The 19,279-nt window shown below is 37.1% G+C and overlaps 1 protein-coding gene across 6 annotated transcripts in view; it reads right to left on the reverse strand.

The window, feature by feature from the left end:
• Window positions 1-19,279, reverse strand: part of CPNE3 (copine 3) — a 63,246-nt gene that overhangs the window by 27,873 nt on the left and 16,094 nt on the right. For all 6 annotated transcript variants that reach the window (XM_037050202.1, XM_037050201.1, XM_037050204.1 and 3 more), the window contains 4 exons: window positions 14,405-14,479; window positions 13,135-13,206; window positions 7,653-7,736; window positions 4,970-5,059 (listed from right to left, as the gene is read on the reverse strand). In XM_037050202.1, the coding sequence (XP_036906097.1) occupies window positions 4,970-5,059; window positions 7,653-7,736; window positions 13,135-13,206; window positions 14,405-14,479 (321 nt within the window). The remainder of the gene's footprint in view (window positions 1-4,969; window positions 5,060-7,652; window positions 7,737-13,134; window positions 13,207-14,404; window positions 14,480-19,279) is intronic.

A 19,279-nucleotide genomic window follows, 5' to 3' on the forward strand; every position in this document is an offset into this window, starting at 1 on the left:
AGTTTTGGAAGACTGTATTTTTCCAGAAAGTTTTCCATTTCACCTAGGTTTTCAAATTTCTTAGCATACAGTTCTGCATAGTAATTTCTGATAATCCTTTGTATTTCTCTGGTATCAGTTGTAATCTTTCCTCTTTCATTTCCGATTGTGTTTATTTGGGTCCTCTCTCTTCTTTTCTTTTTTTAAAAATATATTTTATTGATTATACCATTACACTTCTTCTATTCCCCCCCTTCATTCCCCTCCACCCTGCACACCCCTCCCCCACCTTCCCCCCTTTAATTTATGACCACATGTGTCACGTTCTTTAGATTCTATATTTCCCCTACTATTCTTGCTTTCCCCCTATCTATTTTGTACTTACTGTCTATGCTATTTTCTGTACCTTCTCCCCCCTTCTCCTTCTCCCACTCCCCTGTTGCTAACCCTCCATGCGTTCTTCATTTCTATGGTTCTGCTCCTGATCTAGGTGTCCCTTTGGTTTGCTTTTGTTTTAGGTGTGGTTGTTAATAACTGTGAGTTTACTGTCCTTTCACTGTTCATATTTTTTATCTTCTTTTTCTTAGATAAGTCCCTTTAACATTTCATATAATAAGGGCTTTCTGCTGGTGACCTCCTTGAATTGGATCTTATCTGAGAAGCACTTCATCTTTCCTTCCATTCTAAATGAAAACTTTGCTGGATAAAGCAATCTTGGCTGTAGGTCTTTGGATTTCATGACTTGGAATACTTCTTTCCAGCCCCTTCCTGCCTGTAAGGTCTCTTTTGAGAAATCCACTGACAGTCTGATGGGTACTCCTTTGTAGGTGACTGTCCCCTTATCTCTTGCTGCTTCTAGGATTCTCTCCTTCATTTTAATCTTGGGCAATGTAATTATGATGTGCCTTGGCATGTTCCTTCTTGGGTCCAACTTCTTTGGGACTCTCTGAGCTTCCTGCATTTCCTGAAAGTCCATTTCCTTTGCCAGACTAGGGAAGTTCTCCTTTATTATTTGTTCAAATATGTTTTCTACTCGTGGCTGTTTCTTTTCCACTTCTGGTACCCCTATAATTCGGATGTTGGAACGTTTAAAGATGTCCTGGAGGTTCCTAAGCCTCTCCTCATATTTTGAATTCTTGTTTCTTTATTCTTTTCTGGTTTGATGTTTCGTTCTTCCTTCTGGACCACTCCATTGATTTGAGTCCCAATTTGCTTTCCATCACTATTGGTTTCCTGTGCATTTCCCTTCAACTAGTTTAGCTTTCATCTGTGACTAAAATCAACCAGTTCTGTGAGCATCCTGATCACCAGTATTTTGAACTGTGCATCCAAGAGGTTGGCTATCTCTTGGTCGCTTAGAATTATTGGCTCTGGGGCTTTGAGCTGTTCTTGAGCCATAATGTTTTGGTCTGTTCCTGCCTGTTATGTATGAGGGGCAGAGCCTTAGCTGTTCACTGGGGCAGGGCTACCCAGTTGTTGGGTTGTGATGCTATATGTGGGGGCAGGGTCAGAGAGGGCAATGGCGTTTGTTCTGCTCTCTCTCGGATTTTGATCCCCTCTGCTACTTTCCTCAAGCAAACCTGGTCCCCCTGGTGCTGGCTCCTGGGTGTGTGGGCCTGTGTACCCTCCAGGATCCTGTGGGTCTCTCCAACAACTCTCTGTGAGCCTGCGAGCTTCTCCCGGCACCTTGACCCCGAAAGTTTTTCCAATTGGTGCTTTTAGACTTTAATTTCTGTCACTGCGGCCCTAGCCTGCGCGGTCTGTCTCACTGCTCACTCCTTTGCCTGGTTTATCTGAGCGCAAATGTGTAACAGTGGTCAGCCAGCTGCCTTGCGCCCCCACTGGGTTTGTCCGTTGCCACCCTCCCCTGGGATCTGCCAACCGCCGCCTGTGCTCCTGGGTCGGTGCAGCTGATTCTTCCTGCCTGACCCCACTCCGCCAGCCACTGACTCCACCCCTCTTACCAGTCTGGCTGAACGGTTCATTGTTGTCGGACTTCCGTGTAGTTCAATTTTCTGTGTTTTGGTTGCATTTTTGTTACTAAAACTTTGTTATCTTTAAAGTTGGTTGTGCAAGGAGGCACAGTGTTTCCACCTAGGCCTCCATCTTGGCCAGAAGTCTCAAAACAATCTTAATATTTTAATAATTTCATTTTAATAGGTTCCTATATTTATGGACAACAGAATGTTACATTTTAGATTTGCATTCAGGAAAGTACAATTTGCACCCAAGGCAAAAGCAAGCTTTGATAATGCCAAGATTTTATTTAAACTAAGCATATGAAGAGCTAATACTGTTCATATGTTTAGTCTGCCTGAAACTTCAGGGAATGCAAAAATAGTTTTCAATTTTAATTTCTAATAACTCACTATATTGTCCCATTGAAGGCAAATGTTTGGTGCTAAAGAAAAATGTGGCATTTATAATGGAAGCAAATGTTCAGATACCATTTGAAAGAAGATGATATAATGACTGTGTCATTTAGTTTCTCTTCTCAAGATTCAAACATTAAGACTACTGTCTGCTTTAAACAACAGTATCGTGGTGTTTGTGAAACTGAAACACATGCATATATACATCTGTAGACAAGTATATATGTAAAGAATGCACACACCATACAATACCACATCTACTAAGGCATTCCCACTTCAGGCAAGGTGGCAACATGCATGATTATTTCTCAGTCACTAGATGTTATGAAAATGATAATACATGCTAGAGTGCACATTCATACTACGGCAAAGAAACTGCTGATGACTGTAACTCTGTCCTCTGCTCTGTAACTCTTTATGCACCTCTAAGCAGTTTCCAAATACCAAGAGAATCACAGATGTATGACTTCCTGATATTGCAAAGAGATATAGACAATGATGATGTGGCAAACCAAGTTGTATGTCATTAAAACAAACCAAGAAACTTTTAAGAATGGAAGGCATTCATCAGAGTAAGCTCAGAAAACCAGTTTACTTACTATAATAAAATAGCCCTGTATGCAAGCCACTGTGTGCAGAAAAAGTTTAAAAAACATTGTTTCACCATTAACATATTATATTCAAATAGTTTTGATTTAGATATATTTTCAAGGCCTCCCTGGTTTCTCAGATCTAATGAAGCTTCAACTTATTACTTTTAATGTGAAAAGCAAAAGCTCTAGATTTAGTACAATAATAAAAATTAATTTTTTTGAATTTTTATAAGAGTTTATTTGAGCCAAATTGATGACATATGCTAGGGAGAAAGATCTTAAATGCTCTCAAAAGTAATTTTTAAAGCTATTTTTCTACTATTTATTTTGTACTGTATGTGCCTGAATGGTATGTAGGTTATTTTGAGGTAAAGGCAACTGAGACTCTTTGGGCTGAAGAAAAAAACGTATGCTCCCCCTTAACTATCTAGAAGATGTTAATTTAGGAACCTGATCCATGATGACAGTTATCATGAGAAATGACTTTTTACTTGTTTATATGGCAGGGCAAACTAATAATCACTGAACATGCACTATCCCTCAACAACTTTCTGACACCCCAAGGTGTCTTACATCCTCGCTAGCCCAGAATGTCTTCTAGACCTAAGTTTCTCTTTGTGTCTGTGACTCTCTTATGTAGGAGGGGTTCCCCTAAATATGTAATTAAAGTTGATCAATTTATCTTGCTAATTTGTCTTGTGTCTATTTGAATGTTAGACCAGCCAACAGAACCTTGAGAGTAAAGCTTGTTCCTGCCCCTGCCCAAAAGCTAACTTTTCACTGCTGTTAGAAATACCATACAACTTATACTGACATTATTTTTTAAAGTTTTCTGCAATTTTCAATAATAATGGTATCTGTACTGTGTTTAAGAGTTTCTAAAACTTTAATTTTTGCTAATTTAATCCTCACTTTTTGGTAGTGTAGATATTATTTTCCCTATTATGTAAGTAAAGACATTAGATAACCTGCCCAAGATCCCTTAGCTGCTTCAAGGACTGAGTTAAGACTTGCACTGTTATCTGATTCTCAACTTGTTCCTTGCCATCAACCTCCCTGTATTCGCCATATTCATTATGAAAAAAAAAAAATCCACGTCAGCCTTGGAACCTAAAAAAAGGCTTCTATCTGGTATCTTATTTCAAGAAGGGACTCTAGTATAAAAATATCTTTAAAATAATATATTTTTGATAAATGGTTAAATTAAGAACATTTAAAAAAATTCTTAGACATCTGCTTCTGCTCCTTAATGCCCCTCTGCCTTCCTGATCCTCCAAAACTGAAGCCACCTAAACATTTCCAGTGCTTGTATTTTGCTCTGGAAATAAGTGACAGAATACCACCATTCTTCATTATCTGCTGTGCAAGGGGCAACAGCTGCTTTATCCACAAGGGACACTCCAGAGGCAAAGAGGGTAGTTAAAGGTCCTATTCATGGAGTAAAGGAATCTTTTTAAAAGGCAGCACAATTTATATTAGACATTTTATTTTATTTTATTATTTTTTTCTCACACTTATATCTGATTTGGGTTATAATTTAAAAAATTTTACATTATTTTATTTTACTCTATTTGTGTCTTATATTTAAGAGTATTTCTTGTTTACAATATTCTATTTTTTCACCCAAAGTGATGAACTATATCTCTGACATAGTTGTAAAGTTTTTTTTTCCTTTCACATCTTTTATTAAATTATGTCTTTTTTGGGGGGGGGGGCTTTAAAATTTTTTTTTTATTTAATTCTTGTTCAAGTACAATTTTCTGTCTTGTATTCCCAGCCCTTTTATTTTAAAAATAAAAGTAAAATAAAAATTATAATGCTTGATTCAGCATTAGGTCAACAGATCAGTCAAACATGTTGTATCTTCAAACTATTTACCATCAGAAACATCTCTACTTTAGTATTCCTAAATATGAACAAAACTGAATCCTACATGTCTCTGTTGCATCATGTACTCTCTTTAAGTACTATCAAATCAATCAATTTTACAAAAGGGATGAGTTTGCATAAATAATTTCAAATTACCTTAATAGTTTTATCCATATCTCCATAGCACAGTGAGTTAAGAGAGATTTTAAAAGGCCTCCAAACAGGATTCAAGTTGTTTTTAATAACCTATAAAAATAGATTTTCGAGGACAAGTTAGGAAAGCATTCAGTTCATTAGCATTTTGTTCTTGCCTTTCCTAGATTCCACTGTGCTTTAACCATTCGTCCATTACCTCTTTGGCCAATCAACTTTTTTACTGAAAAACTACCTAGGCCAATATTATACAACTGTTACAGGAAAACTGTGACAAAACTGTTTATTGGGATACATGCTAAGAAAAGAACAAAACTACATGGGAAATACATCCACTCATTACAAGATATGTCTGTGTCAGAAATCAGGGTTTCCAATGCAGGGTATAGAGAACCAAAATATGAAATAAGAAAGTTTGAGAAAGAACTGTGCTGGGTTAGATTTGGTTAAGGAAACAGTCTTAAGTTCATAATTACATTTTTTTTAAATATACATAAACATATATATACATATACTTCCCAGCTGAGTAAATTGAAAAGGCCTAAATGCTATGACATCCCAGAAACAATGACTACATCTAGCCTTCAGATCTTGGCAGCTAAATACCACCACCCTCTGAAAGAAACATAGTTGCTTCAGAGAAATGGGTTGTTCCAGACCTGGCACAGAAGCTGAGGGTGAACTAAGACTGCAATATAAAATAAGAGAATGGTTAAAGAGTTAAAGACTAGGGGTCAAGTTAAAAGAAGCCAGGAGCCATTTGAAGGCACTCCTCTGGTCAAATCTGGATTAATTTGAGCAGTAAAATGGGTGACAGTAATGAATTACAAATAATGAACATGCTATATTATAATAATACATGAGTCCACAATGACACTAAAAATAAAGGAGAAAGTTGAGAGAGGAGTATCTGCTAACATGCATGAAGGAACAGAAAATACAGGAAAGAATCACTGTGTTATAGCCCAATATAATAACTGGTTCAGGCGTGGATCATGGGTAGATGTTGAATCCAGTGGGTGAAAGGTAGGAGAACAGCCTCAAAGTGACACACCACAGACCACGTATTAATTACAAAAGTGTGGTCACAAGCATAACCACATGGGCAAGGTTGGCATCAGCAGTACTAGGTAGCCTGACACTGTGGGTCCCCTGCTGGTATAGAGCAAGAGACACACAGAGTGGTCCTGATGGCACATCTCAGCAGAATCTAGCTGTGAGGAAACACAAGACTCCAGAGTGTTACACATACTGTGTTGGGAACGACCCTGCCTGGTTTCAGAAACTGTAACCTTCCATGGCTAAGGCTGACTGAGAGACCTAGAGACCCTAAGCCACTAAGGAGACAAAGCTTATCTCCTGGGCTGGAGCACTGCCTCTGCCCACTTTACTTCACCCTGCCTGCCCCTCAGTGCATGACCGGTTAGCCAATGATGGTTAAGATTCTTCAAGGGAGGGATGACCTAAGACAGGCATGGTCATGAGGGAGCCCTCGAGGAAGGACTTGAGGGCTAAGGAGCAAGGGGGTGATGGACTCTCAGCTTTTACTTAGCCCGAGTCCTCATTCTGTCTGAAAGAAGTCTTCTAATCTCTTGAATGACTCACTTTCTCTGCTTGACCTAAGCCTGAAACAATGCTGAAGGAGGGTGCAGCCCTGTGTTGGAAAGGGCAAGTTTCCTGGGGCAATCAGGCCTAAAAAGCAAGCATAAAATCCTCTGAAATCTGCTTTGCTAATATTCTCGTTTTAAATGATAAGGGTCCAAGCATGAAATGAGTTTGTTTCCCCAAAGTTTTATAGCCCTTTAGCTATCTCACCCTGACTCAAAATAAGCCTTCCTAGTTCTTTGAATGTTATCTACTTGAGTATCACTGCCTGACAATGACTGATGAGCTTTCCATATACACCCTCTATTTCTATGCAAATTAAGCCAATAAAAGCTTGTCAAGGCAAGCTTGTGGGTGCTCTCCTCTTGAGAGAGTGGCCATGCCATCCCTTTTCCTTCACAGGACTCAGTAGTCTGTGTGAATTTGTCTAGTATCTCATCCACAATGCCACAGACACCCCGGGCTGGTGTCTACTTCAATACTGGTCTGATTATTCAAGAGATTTAATGGCAGAAAGGTGTAGGAAAACAAGAGGAATCTTATACTGGGAACATAACAGTTAAATGCAAAATGTGAACTTTGATTCTGGACAAAACAAAATGATACACTTATACACATGTGAGACAGCTGGAAAGGCCTGAAGACACTGTTATAAACCATGCTAACTCTTTCAGATATGGCTGTGTAGGAGAATGCTCTTGTTCTCGAGAAATTCCTGCTCTGCTATGAAAAGGTGAAGAGTTACCTGCAGCCCACATCAGGGCAGCTTTGAAAAAGGGAAGTACCTATATGCAGGTGTGTGAGTCTGTGTGTGTATGTGTGTGTTAGAGAAGGTACAACTATACAGGGATACTTTACAGTGTTCTTTAAAGGATTTTAAATTTTTTCAAAATAAAAACTTTACTAATAATTAGGCAGGGTAGCACCTACTCATTAAAAGAAAAAAAAATAAGCATGTTGACCATATGTCTCTGGCTATATATGTGTGAACTCAGACATTTTTATAGAAACATAATTTGAAAAAATTAGATTACTACAATTCTGAAGGAAACAACCCTACTTTTAAAATTCAGATGCTCACCTCTGTTCGATGAATCATGAGCCAGTTTCCATCAGATGTCTGCTTGTGGAATTCCAGGTATGGATCTGACTTTCCAAATAGATCCTACATTAATAAGAAAAAGCCATTATTCTCCTTTAAGCCATTTTATGCCTATTACATGTTAATAACACCTGAACTCTGTCCCCTAGAGTACAGATACACAGAGTACAGTACCGGAGTAAATACAAACCCATGCCCTTCCTCACAGACTTGCTGACATCTACCAGGAAAACTGTGATGGTATTTCTGATATATGTTCCTAGTCCTTACTTCTCAAAAAACATGATGACTTTAAAATATAGTGATCAATATGATCCATCAATATAATATATTGTGAGCTGTTTTCATTATTAACATTGTTCATTCACACAGTACTGGGTAGTTTTTATATAAGCAATATTCCAAATACTAGTCACGCTAACTCCCTGAGGGACCAGCAATAAAATGGATTCAGAGGGGTTAAATGATTTGCTAAGATGACATATATAATTGCTGATGGACCTGAGTCTTGAGTCCATATATTATCCTTCTATGTCCAATTCCACACACAAGAGAGCAGAGGTAAATATGTGGAGTGTGTGACAGAGTTACTTAAAGGGCACCCATCTTTTTCTTCTGTAATTTCCCAGAGTACTCTTATACACTGCTCAGCACACTGAGTGCTCAAAACTGTCCTTACCACCACCCTCAACACATACACACATAGGAGATAACATTATAAAAGAATATACAACTCACTCCCATAAGTTAAACTCAAGTAATGAGATTATGGATGGTTATTTCCTCATTTTCATTTATCTTCACTTCAAAATCTTCATACTCCTTAGAATACATTACTTATTATTTGTCAAAATGAAAGGACACCTGTTAACTCTACAATCATATGTACAGCTATGTCTTTCAATTGAAGACTTTTAAGTCTTGAATTAACCTCAGTACTAAATTAAGAACAGAGATAGTATCATTTCCCTACTTAGTATAGTTTACTGTCAAGCAAGAAACACAGTTGGTACAGTAAAAAATATATATAAACACAAGGACTAGGAAGAACTAAAATTTACCTTTATGTGCAAGAAGAATCATAAGTAAATGTAATAAGCCACTCTATGCCACCTTTTATATTGTAAAACTAGTAACAGCATTATACAGAGACATTAACTTTCTATAAACACACTAATCTACCCTATCTCACTTATTGTAGAAATAAACCTATTACAGAGGCAAAATAACATTATAACCATTTTGAAGGTAAAAAAAAATCCTTGTTTAAAAGTTTACTAGTGTTAAAAGTTCATTAAGTTAGCAATAGTAGGACCAAAAGAAGCATTAAAAGTCCCTAACTCAGACTTCCAAATATGTTACATGAAAAAAGGAAGGTAGAGGAAAGTGTGCATGTGGTATGATACACTCACCAAAGGGCCTGGGGTGGGGATGATACAAATACAAATACAGACAGACCACAGGCACACACATCTCAATTGATAGTTACATACACATATGTGTATATTGTCATTGTCATTGCCAAAAACCTATAATTTATTATAAACAATTGTGTATTTATTCTTAAATGCTTAAACTTCAGTCACCTTCAGAGTACTCTCCATTTGATGCAATACACCTATCAAGACATTTTTTCCAGTGCTCAAAACAGTTTTTGAACTGGTCAATTTTGATGCCTTTTAGTGCTTCTACCATTTTTTGTTTCACCTCTTCCACATCAGCAAAACATTTCCCTATGAGGACATTTTTCATCCAGGGAAACAAAGACAAAGTCGCTCAGGGCAGAATTGGGTGAATAGAGAGGGTAGGGCACTGGGGTCACACCAAAAATTGCTGAACACCCAGTGCAGTGTGGGTAGGTACACTCTTAAATTACTCATCATGAAATGAGCAAACATGTTGAATGAGTCTTCAAAAATATTTCACTGAAGCTGAATGCAGCCTCTCACTACAACATCAGCTGGTACACATGGGCTCCAAGAACACTCACCCAGAGGGGGAAGCCTGTACTATAAGGGACCCACCCTCCAGGAGATAATTCCAGGTTTTTTGGGTCCCCTCTCATACATATGTGTATATATGTATATGTATACAGACACACAAATAAATATACATATGCATATATACAAAAAACCTTAGTTTTTTAGGAAATTGAAAGATTAAACCATAAAATATAAATTAAAAAATATTACCTATGGGAGGAAAAAACAGCAGGCAGAGAAAAAAGCTAAGTTTCTTGAATATACCTTGTTTTACAGATTTGGCATTGGAACCATGTAAATCTTTTATATGATTATAAAACAAAAATAAATTAAAAAATGTTTAAAGGAATTCATAAATGTTGAAAGCAAAATTCTACTATGTGTCAATATGACAGTATAATCATTCAGAGAATTATTTCTTTAAAACAGAAGTATTTGACTGTATCACCAAGTGGAATATAACCAACAGGATAAAAAACTTCAAAGAAAGCTCAAGCCATTTCCCGTAAAAATATTTTAATTATAATCTGGATATTTTTATTCTGAAACTAGTTGATGCTATATCAGATAAAACAGATAAGTAATTATGTTAATATCTTTAGGAACCAAGATTTCAACATAAGAAAAAAACAGGTATAAATATAGAATTAAAGAAGTAGAGCCCTATAATTCGATATCTGAATATCTGAATTGGAAATAATTGTATAAACTCATAATTCAGTTTTTCTTTTCTTCTCACATTAAAATACTCCCAATAGAGGTTTTTTCATTTTATTGTATGTACAAATAGCTAGCTAGAATTGTTTGTATGGTAAGGCAGATGTCTTAAATAACCAATTCAAATAAGTTCACTTGGCCCAACTTAACAAAGGCTATACCTTCACGTACGGACAGAAATATAAGTGGCCCCTGTTGAGGCCATATGTCCAATCAGACCATCCAGTTTGAGCAGACACAGCAAGAACAAGAACCCTGGCTAAATTTTCTCAGATGGCTCCAGTAGAGCTGTTGGTAATTTATTTTGTTCTCTCCAATACGACACGGCAAAAGGTAATTTAGTTTTTCTTAAAAAATAAAATAAAATCTTTCCTATATCTGACTACTGACTGAGAAGCCACAGAAACAATGAGCAACCACAATAAACAGCTCCCTAGCACCTGCCTGAGGTCTCTAAGTACCAGCTTCCACTAACACAGAATAGCACCATTTCATGTGCCAATCTGGGGCAGAGATTGAATGAAATAAGCCTGAAACACGCGTCCTCCTATAGGGCAAGGAAGCTATCAGAGACTCCTGGGTTGTCTGGATGGTTTCAGAAATAAATTAAAGAGGTCCCCAGAGGCCAAAGTTGGAATACTCTGAGTATCAATAAGAATTAATCAACAGAGTTCACAGTAATACTAAAAATAAACAACAAATACAAAAAAAACCCTCATTGGTCACATTTTGAGAATAATAGGGAATCAACTTATTATTACAAAAAATGGTAAATACAGGAAAAAAGGCAAACATTTTAACATGCCTTTTCTGTAAAAACTGTACCTCAAAATAAGGAAATGCCCAATGTGGAGAGTACTTTCCTCTATAGATGTATTCTCACTGATAAATGAAGAAGCAATGATAGCATGAGAATATCACTATTTCATAGACTCTTAACAAAACAATATGTGTAGGTGGTTATCATATCCCAAAATACACACTCGACAATGTAAGCCTCCTGATTATGGGGCACCACCTATGAAACTGCCTTACCAACAATTAAAAATACCATCCAATTATACTTCTAGATTCAATTACCAGCTTACAGAAATCAAGAAATAATGGTGGAAAAAGCAGCAAGTTTCATGACACCAAAGGGATTTAAGCAGGCATACACACTGTGGAAACTTCTACAGGACAAAGTATTCAATTTCTTTGTGCAATAAATTCCAGGAAGGATGGATGGATGGATGGATGGAAAGATGGATGGGAGGGAGAAAGGGCAAACTAAGAGAAGGAATGAGGGAGGAAGGGATGAAGGAAAGAAGGAAAAGAATGGAGAAAATTTACAGGTTAAAATGATTTAAGAGACACATTAACCAATTATATTTTTAAGAGTCTTTTGAAATATGCCAGAATATTTACAGATGACATGGTATGATGGCTGGCAAGAAGGAAAGAAAATAGGGGTACAGATGTAACGCAATTGGTCACGAGTTATAATAGTTTAAGATAGGTGATGGGATATAAAATTTTTTTAAAAAATAGGTCACGAGTTATAATAGTTTAAGATAGGTGATGGGATATAAAATTTTTTTTAAAAATACTATTCTGTTTTATACCATTCTATTCTAAAAAGTACTACACTATAAAATAGTATCTTTAAAAAATACTATTCTATTCTATCTATATATTTAAATTTTGCAAAAAAAAAAGTCCCTGGCTACTAGCCTAACATGTTTGCAAACTAATGTGTAAGAAAATGCATACAATGAAGAATACTGATTGATGATAATAAAGTAAAAAAGCATGTGAAGAATTTTTCTAGTCCATGTAATATACTATATTGTTGTATTATTATGTAATGCATTCATCCTTCATTAAAAAATACTGACTTCTAACCCTGGCTGGTATAGCTCAGTGGATTGAGCGTGGGCCTATGAACCAAAGAATCACAGTTCAATTCCCAGTCAGGGCACATGTCTCGGTTGCAGGTCAGTTCCTGGCAGGGGACGCACCAGAGGCAACCATACACGGACATTTCTCTCCCTCACTCCTTCCCTTCCCCTCTAAAGATAAATAAATAGTCTTAAAAAAAAAAGACACTGAGCTCAGGCCTGCGAACCAGAATATCACTGTTCGATTTCCGGTCAGGGCACATGCCTGGGTTGCAGGCCAGTTCCCAGCAGGGGACACACGAGAGGCAACCATACATTGATACTTCTCTCCCTCTCGCCTTCCCTTCCCCTCTAAAGATAAATAAATAAAATCTTTTTAAAAATAAAAAAATAAAAGACAATTGCTTTCTAGTTGTCTTTTAAAAAAACTGACTTCTAAATGCAAAGAGGAAATTCTGTAACTAATAAAGTATGAAATTTTTGCTTTTTTCCCTAAGGTAATCCAATATACTCTCTCTACTATCTTTTCCAATAATATTAATGCTTATATTGACTCCTCTTTTGAGTCAGAGAAACCCTTTGATTATATTGAGAGGAAAGCGGTAAGGGGAAACAAGTTCTGCTTACGCACACACACAGATACACATACAGAGAAAGACACACACTCATACAGACATACACAGACACATGTATACACACAGCTACACACTCACATACAAAGAGACACACACACAGGAAAGCAGGATTTGGAAGAAACTAAAACTCCAAGCAATACCCAAATGATGGAGCTTATATTAACTGCAATATTACATATTTCTCAAATAAGAATCACTGTGTGGCAAACAAGATATATCCCTGTTAAAGTCTGCATCACCTACCTACCTTATTATCCAGTTTTCTTGCTTCCATTTCAAACAAGACCACTCTGTTATCCTTTATTTCTTCTGCTGAAATCTAAGAACAGATAAAGTAAGCGAAAGAAAGCTTGTTTTAGGGATTCTGATACACTCAGAAAGTACTGATATTCTGTTACCTAATAGTATATAAAGCCTGTGTTAATATAAATAAATTATAAAAATGGTTAATAACTAAATGGTACATTTAAGAGATTTACCTTATAGTTTTTATGTACATGCAATAAATATTTTCCCAAAATATGGTGAATCTCATTATGCACCTTCCTTTTTAGAGGCTCTTGCCCCAACTGGATTTCCCAATTCCAGTGAGAAATCAAAGACCTGGAGAAAGTCACAACACCAGCTAAAGCTCTCTAAACCCTGAGAAGTGAGGAAATCATAACTAGAAAACACTATCAATTGAAATATCACATCACTATTTTTCATTTAACTTAACTTGGTTATTAGCTGTCAAAGGCCCAAGAGCAATAAAGGTAACTACCCACAATGTTCTCTGTGCCACAAAAGTTAGGACCCCTACAGACTGAACATTCTTATTGCTTTAGAAAATTTAAACAAGAGAGAAACAGCTACTTAGGGAAATGAGTTTCATGGTGGAAATGATCCTAAAATGAGACTCTCAGGGAGTCAATCTTCAATTTGCAGAGCTAAAGACAGAAACTATTGCTCCAGGAGTGATTGCCCAGACACAAGGTCCAGAAGGTAAGATCACTAAAAGCACAGCATTATATAACTTGGGGTCTAAATTGGGATAAGACATACATTCATTGGCCCAGGGCCAGATGTCAGCTGGCACGTCCTGCTGGAAGGATGGGCAGCAGAGTGTGGACACAAAAAATGAGGTGCCGGACATGTCACAGTGTAAGACCTATCAGGAATAAAATCCATTCTCTAAATTCTGTCATTTTGAGGGGATGACTTTGCTTTGCATTGAACCAGGTGGATCCATTCAGATAATTAAGTAGTTTCTTTCAAGTGGAGAATTTATGAGTAAGGCATATTACACCAAGTTGCTCAGGACCCTGTGAACAACTTAAAAACTCAAAGGATTCTGTTTGTGTATTTCTTTGTTTGGCATACACGTTTCCCATTTGCGATTGCTCTCAAGCAGGGTAGGAGGAGGGCACCATTCAGAAGAAATGATAAAGCATGGCTGTAAGGTACCTACCCACCTGTACAGTTTCAGTGTGCCCTCTACATAAATCTTTTTAGACAAAAGACAAATATCTTATTACCATGATGCTGCCTTTACCCGCAGGTCTGCCATTTTTAAGCACCAGTGGTCGAGTCAACTTCTTACTGGAAACAATCTATTATAAGAAGAGAGTGATAAAAAGAGCTTTTTCACTTTGTCTTGTGACATTTTAAACTGAATGGGTTTGAAAAAAAAGTTTGAGTATAAAGTCATTAAGTCCATTCTGTAAGGATGGAGTGATTATAAAATACATGGACACATTTAAAAATCTTATTTATTTATTTTAGACGGAGGAGAGGGGAGGGAGAAAGAAAAGGAAAGAAACAATCATCAGTTGTCTCTCACACACCCCAACCAGGGACCTTACCTGCAACCCAGGCAAAAGCCCTGAACGGGAATTGAACCAGAAACCTTTTGGTTTGCAGGACAATGCCCAACCCGCTGAGCTACACCAGTTGGGGCATGCTTGAAGAATACTGGAGACATTTAAAACCAACTGGAGAGTTCCAAGATGGTGGAGGAGTAAGTGGAAGCTACATTAACCTCCTCCTAGGACCAAGCTGGAATTACAACTAAGTTGTAGAGAAATCATCCTGAATAACCAACTGAACACAAGCTGGAGAGAAGCCTTATAACCACAGACAGAAGACACCACTTCACCACAATGAGACTGGTAGGGAGTACAGAGGAGGCATGAGAGGGCTGGCCAGGCTGCCACGGGTGGTAGCAGAAATTCCAGAGATATATTTCAGCAGTTGGAGTGTTTCCCCTGAGAAGTGTGACATCTAAATACCAAGTTGGGCTCTCCAGCCTATAGCATCAAAGCCTGAAAAAAACCCAGGTAACATCAAGCTGTGAAAAGCAACAGGCTTTCTGTCTGCCAGGAAAAGATGGATGAGGATAAAGAAAACCTCTTACAGGGCCAGTGCACAAAATTCAGTTGGCAGCACGTACCCTGGGCTGTGGCAGAGGGAGGGCAAGAGATACTTGAGGAGAGTCTGGGGTTGGTGGCTCTGGAGAGAGAATGGAAAAAACAGCCACCAGGATCACTATACTGAATCATTCCATATACTACAGAAGCCATTTTTCTCAGGCAGAACACTCTTCTCCAGGTGGCATCAGCCTGAGGGGAAGCAATAGCTCTGGCCACAAGAATTACACTGTTTCACCCTGTGGTGTTTATGCGGACTGCTGATTAGAGCTTCAGGCTGTATCACTGATCAGTTTAAGACACAAAATACAACAAAGCCACCAAAATGCGAACACAAAGAAACAGAACCCAAAAGAAAGAACAAGAAAATTCACCAGAAAAGCTAGATGAAATGAAGGCAAACAATTTATCAGATAGAGTTTAGAGTAATGATTATAAGGATACTCAATAGCATGAAAAAAGACACAGAAACCACAAAAAGGACCAATCAGAAGTAAAGAATGCAATATATGAAATAAATAATACACTGGAAGGAACGAAGAGTACATTAGATAAAACAGAGGACACAATCAGTATTTTAGAAGACAAGGTAAAAAAAAAAAAACAGACCCAAGCAGAGCAGCAAAAAGAAAAAAGAATTTCAAAAAATTAGGATAACTTAAGAAACATTTTAGACAACATGAAGCATAATAACATCCATATCATGGGAATACCAGAGGAAGAAGAGAGTGAGCAAGGGATTCAGAATCTATTTGAAGAAATGATGACTGAAAATTTCCCTGATCTGGTGAAGGAAAAGGACGTAGAAGTTCAGGAAGCTCAAAGAGTCCCAAACCGATTGGATCCAAAGAGACCTATATCAAGACACATCATAATTAAAATGACAAGGCTTAAAAACAAGGAGAGAATCCTAAAAGCTATGAAAGAAAAACAGATAGTTACCTAAAATGGAGCACCGATTAGACTATCATCTGAATTCTAAAAAGAAATATGGCTGCCCAGAAAGGAGTGGCATGAAATATTCAATGTAATAAAAAGGAAGGACCTATAACCAAGCCTACTTAACCCAGCAATAAAATAAAATTGAAGGAGAAATAAGGAGCTTCCCCGACAAGAAAAAGCTGAAGGAGTTTATTAACACCCAAGTTAGTACTAGGACAATGGTTAAAGGGCTTAAGAAGAAGAAAAAGAGAAAGAAATTAAAAAGAAAAACAGATGGAAATAGTTTAATGATAAAATAGCACTAAATACAAAGTATCTATCAATGACTACCTTAAATGTAAATGGCTTAAATGCTCCAACAGAATGATATAAGATAGCTGAATGGATAACAACAACAAAAAAACCCCCACAAATAAGCTGTCCCCAAGAGACTCATTTCAGACCAAAAGATACACACAGAATAAAAGTACAAGGATGGAAAAAATATTTCATACAAACAGAGGGGGAAAAAGCTGGAGTAGCTGTACTCATATTTGACAAAATAGACTTTAAAACCAACACTATATTAAGAGACAAAGCAGGACACTACATAATGATAAAGGGAACAATCCAGCAAGAGGATATAACCCTAGTAAACATTCACACACCCAACATAGGAATACCTAAATATGTAAAGCAAATCTTAATGGACATAAAGGAAAGACTGACAGAAGTACAGTCATAGTTGGGGATTTTAACACCACATTGACTTCAATGAATAGATCTTCCAGGTAGAAAATCAACAAGAAGACAGTAATCTTAAATGACACACTAGATCAAATGAATTTAATTGATATCTTCAAAGCATTTCACCCCAAAGCAGCAGACTATACATACTTTTCAAGTGCACATGGAATGTTTTCTAAGATAGACTACCTGATAGGATGCAAAACAAGTCCCAATAAATTTAAGAAGATTGAAAATCATATCAAGCATCTTCTCTGACCACAATTCTATGAAACTAGAAATCAACCACAAGAAGAATACTAAAAAACTCACAAAGATATGGAAGCAAATTAGGATATTATTAAAGAATGAATAATAGTGAGATCAAGGAAGAAATCAAGATACCTTAAAAGATGTCCTGGCTGGTATAGCTCAGTGGATTGAGCACGGGCCTGCGAACCAGAGGATCGCAGTTCGATTCCCAGTCAGGGCACATGCCTGGGTTGCAGGCCACTTCCCGGCAGGGGACACACAATACATTGTGTGTCCTCGGCAGAGGCAACCATACATTGATATTTCTCTCTCTCTTTCCCTTCCCCTCTAAAGATAAATAAATAAAATATTTTTTAAAAAGATACCTTAAAAGAATTAAAAATGAGAATACAACAATCCAAAATCTGAGGATTGGGGGAAGTAAGAAGAAAATTCATACCATTATAGGCTTATCACAAAAAATAAGAAAAAGCTCAAATAAACAATCTAAATTCACATGAAAGGAACTTGAAAAAGAACAAACAAAGCCCAAATAAGTAGAAAAAAGGAAACAGTAGAGATCAGAGCAGAAATAAATGAAACAGAGTCTAAAAAATAATACGAAAGATTAATGAATCCAAGAGCTGGTTCTTTGAAAAGATAAATAAGATTGACAACCTTTAACCACACCCATCAAGGAAAGAAGAGAGAGGACCCAAATAAATAAAATAAATAAATAAAATCAGAAATAAAAGAATAGAAATAACAACTGACACCAAGAAATACAAAGGATTGTAAGAAAATATAAATAACCACATGCCAACACAATGGGACAAGGTGGACAAACTGAATAAATTCATAGAAAAGCAAAATCTTCCCAAACTAAATCAAGAAAAATCAAAAAATCTGAATAAACAGATTACACCTACTGAAATTAAAGCAGTACTCAAAAAACTCCCCCAAAACAAAAGCCCTGGACTGGATGGTTCACAGGTCAATTTTACCACACATTTTGAGAGGATTAACACCACTCCCTCTCAAACGATTTCATAAAATTCAACAGGAGAGAAAGCTTCCAAACAATTTTTACAATGCCAGCATTATCCTAATGCCAAAACCAGAAAAAAAAATAGTACAAAGAAAGAAAATTATAAGCCAATATCCCTGATGAACAGACACTAAAATCCTCATCAAAATATTAGTAAACTGATAGAGCAATGCAAAAACCCACACCATGATCAAGTGGGTTTTATTCTGGGAATGCAAGATTGGTACAACATTCGCAAATCAATAAATGTGATTCACCACATAAACTAAATGAAGGATAAATATCACATGATAATATCAATAGATGCAGAAAAAGAATTTGATAAAATCCAGCACACATTTATGATAAAAACTCTCAGCAAAGCAGGATTAGAGGGAGCATACATAAACATGATGAAGGCTGTATGTACAAACCCACTGCCACCACCATATTCAACTGTCAAAAACTATATGAGTTTCCCTTAAGATTGGGAACAAGACAGGGAAGTCTGATAAAAGAAAGGGAAATTTACAAAGCATTCCCATTCACAATTGCTAAGTGTGTGTGTGTATATATATATATATATATATATATAAATAATATATATATATGAATAAACTAATAAAGGATATTAAAAGACCTGCACTTGTAAAATTATAAGACACTGAAGAAAGAAATAGAGGAAGATACAAATAAGTGAAAGCACACAGCATGTTCATGGGTAGGATAAATTAACATCATTAAAATGTCCACACTGACTTCCGGCCAAGATGGAGGCATAGGTGGAAACACTGTGCCTCCTCGCACAACCAAGTTTAAAGACAACAAAGTCTTAGTAACAAAAACGCAGCCAAAACACAGAAAATTGAACTATACGGAAGTCCGACAACAACGAACCATTCAGGCAGACTGGTAAGAGGGGCGGAGCCAGCGACTGGTGTAGCAGGGTTGCACAGGAAAACTGGCCAGACCAACCCAACTGCACAGGCAGTGGTTGGCAGATCCCAGGCGTGGGGTTGTGATGGGTGGACCCAGTGAGGGCACAAGGCGGCAGGCTG

This window comes from Sturnira hondurensis, unplaced genomic scaffold, assembly GCF_014824575.4.
Source record: "Sturnira hondurensis isolate 20B ecotype Veracruz unplaced genomic scaffold, ASM1482457v3 Scaffold0006571, whole genome shotgun sequence".
NCBI classification, from domain to species: domain Eukaryota; kingdom Metazoa; phylum Chordata; class Mammalia; order Chiroptera; family Phyllostomidae; genus Sturnira; species Sturnira hondurensis.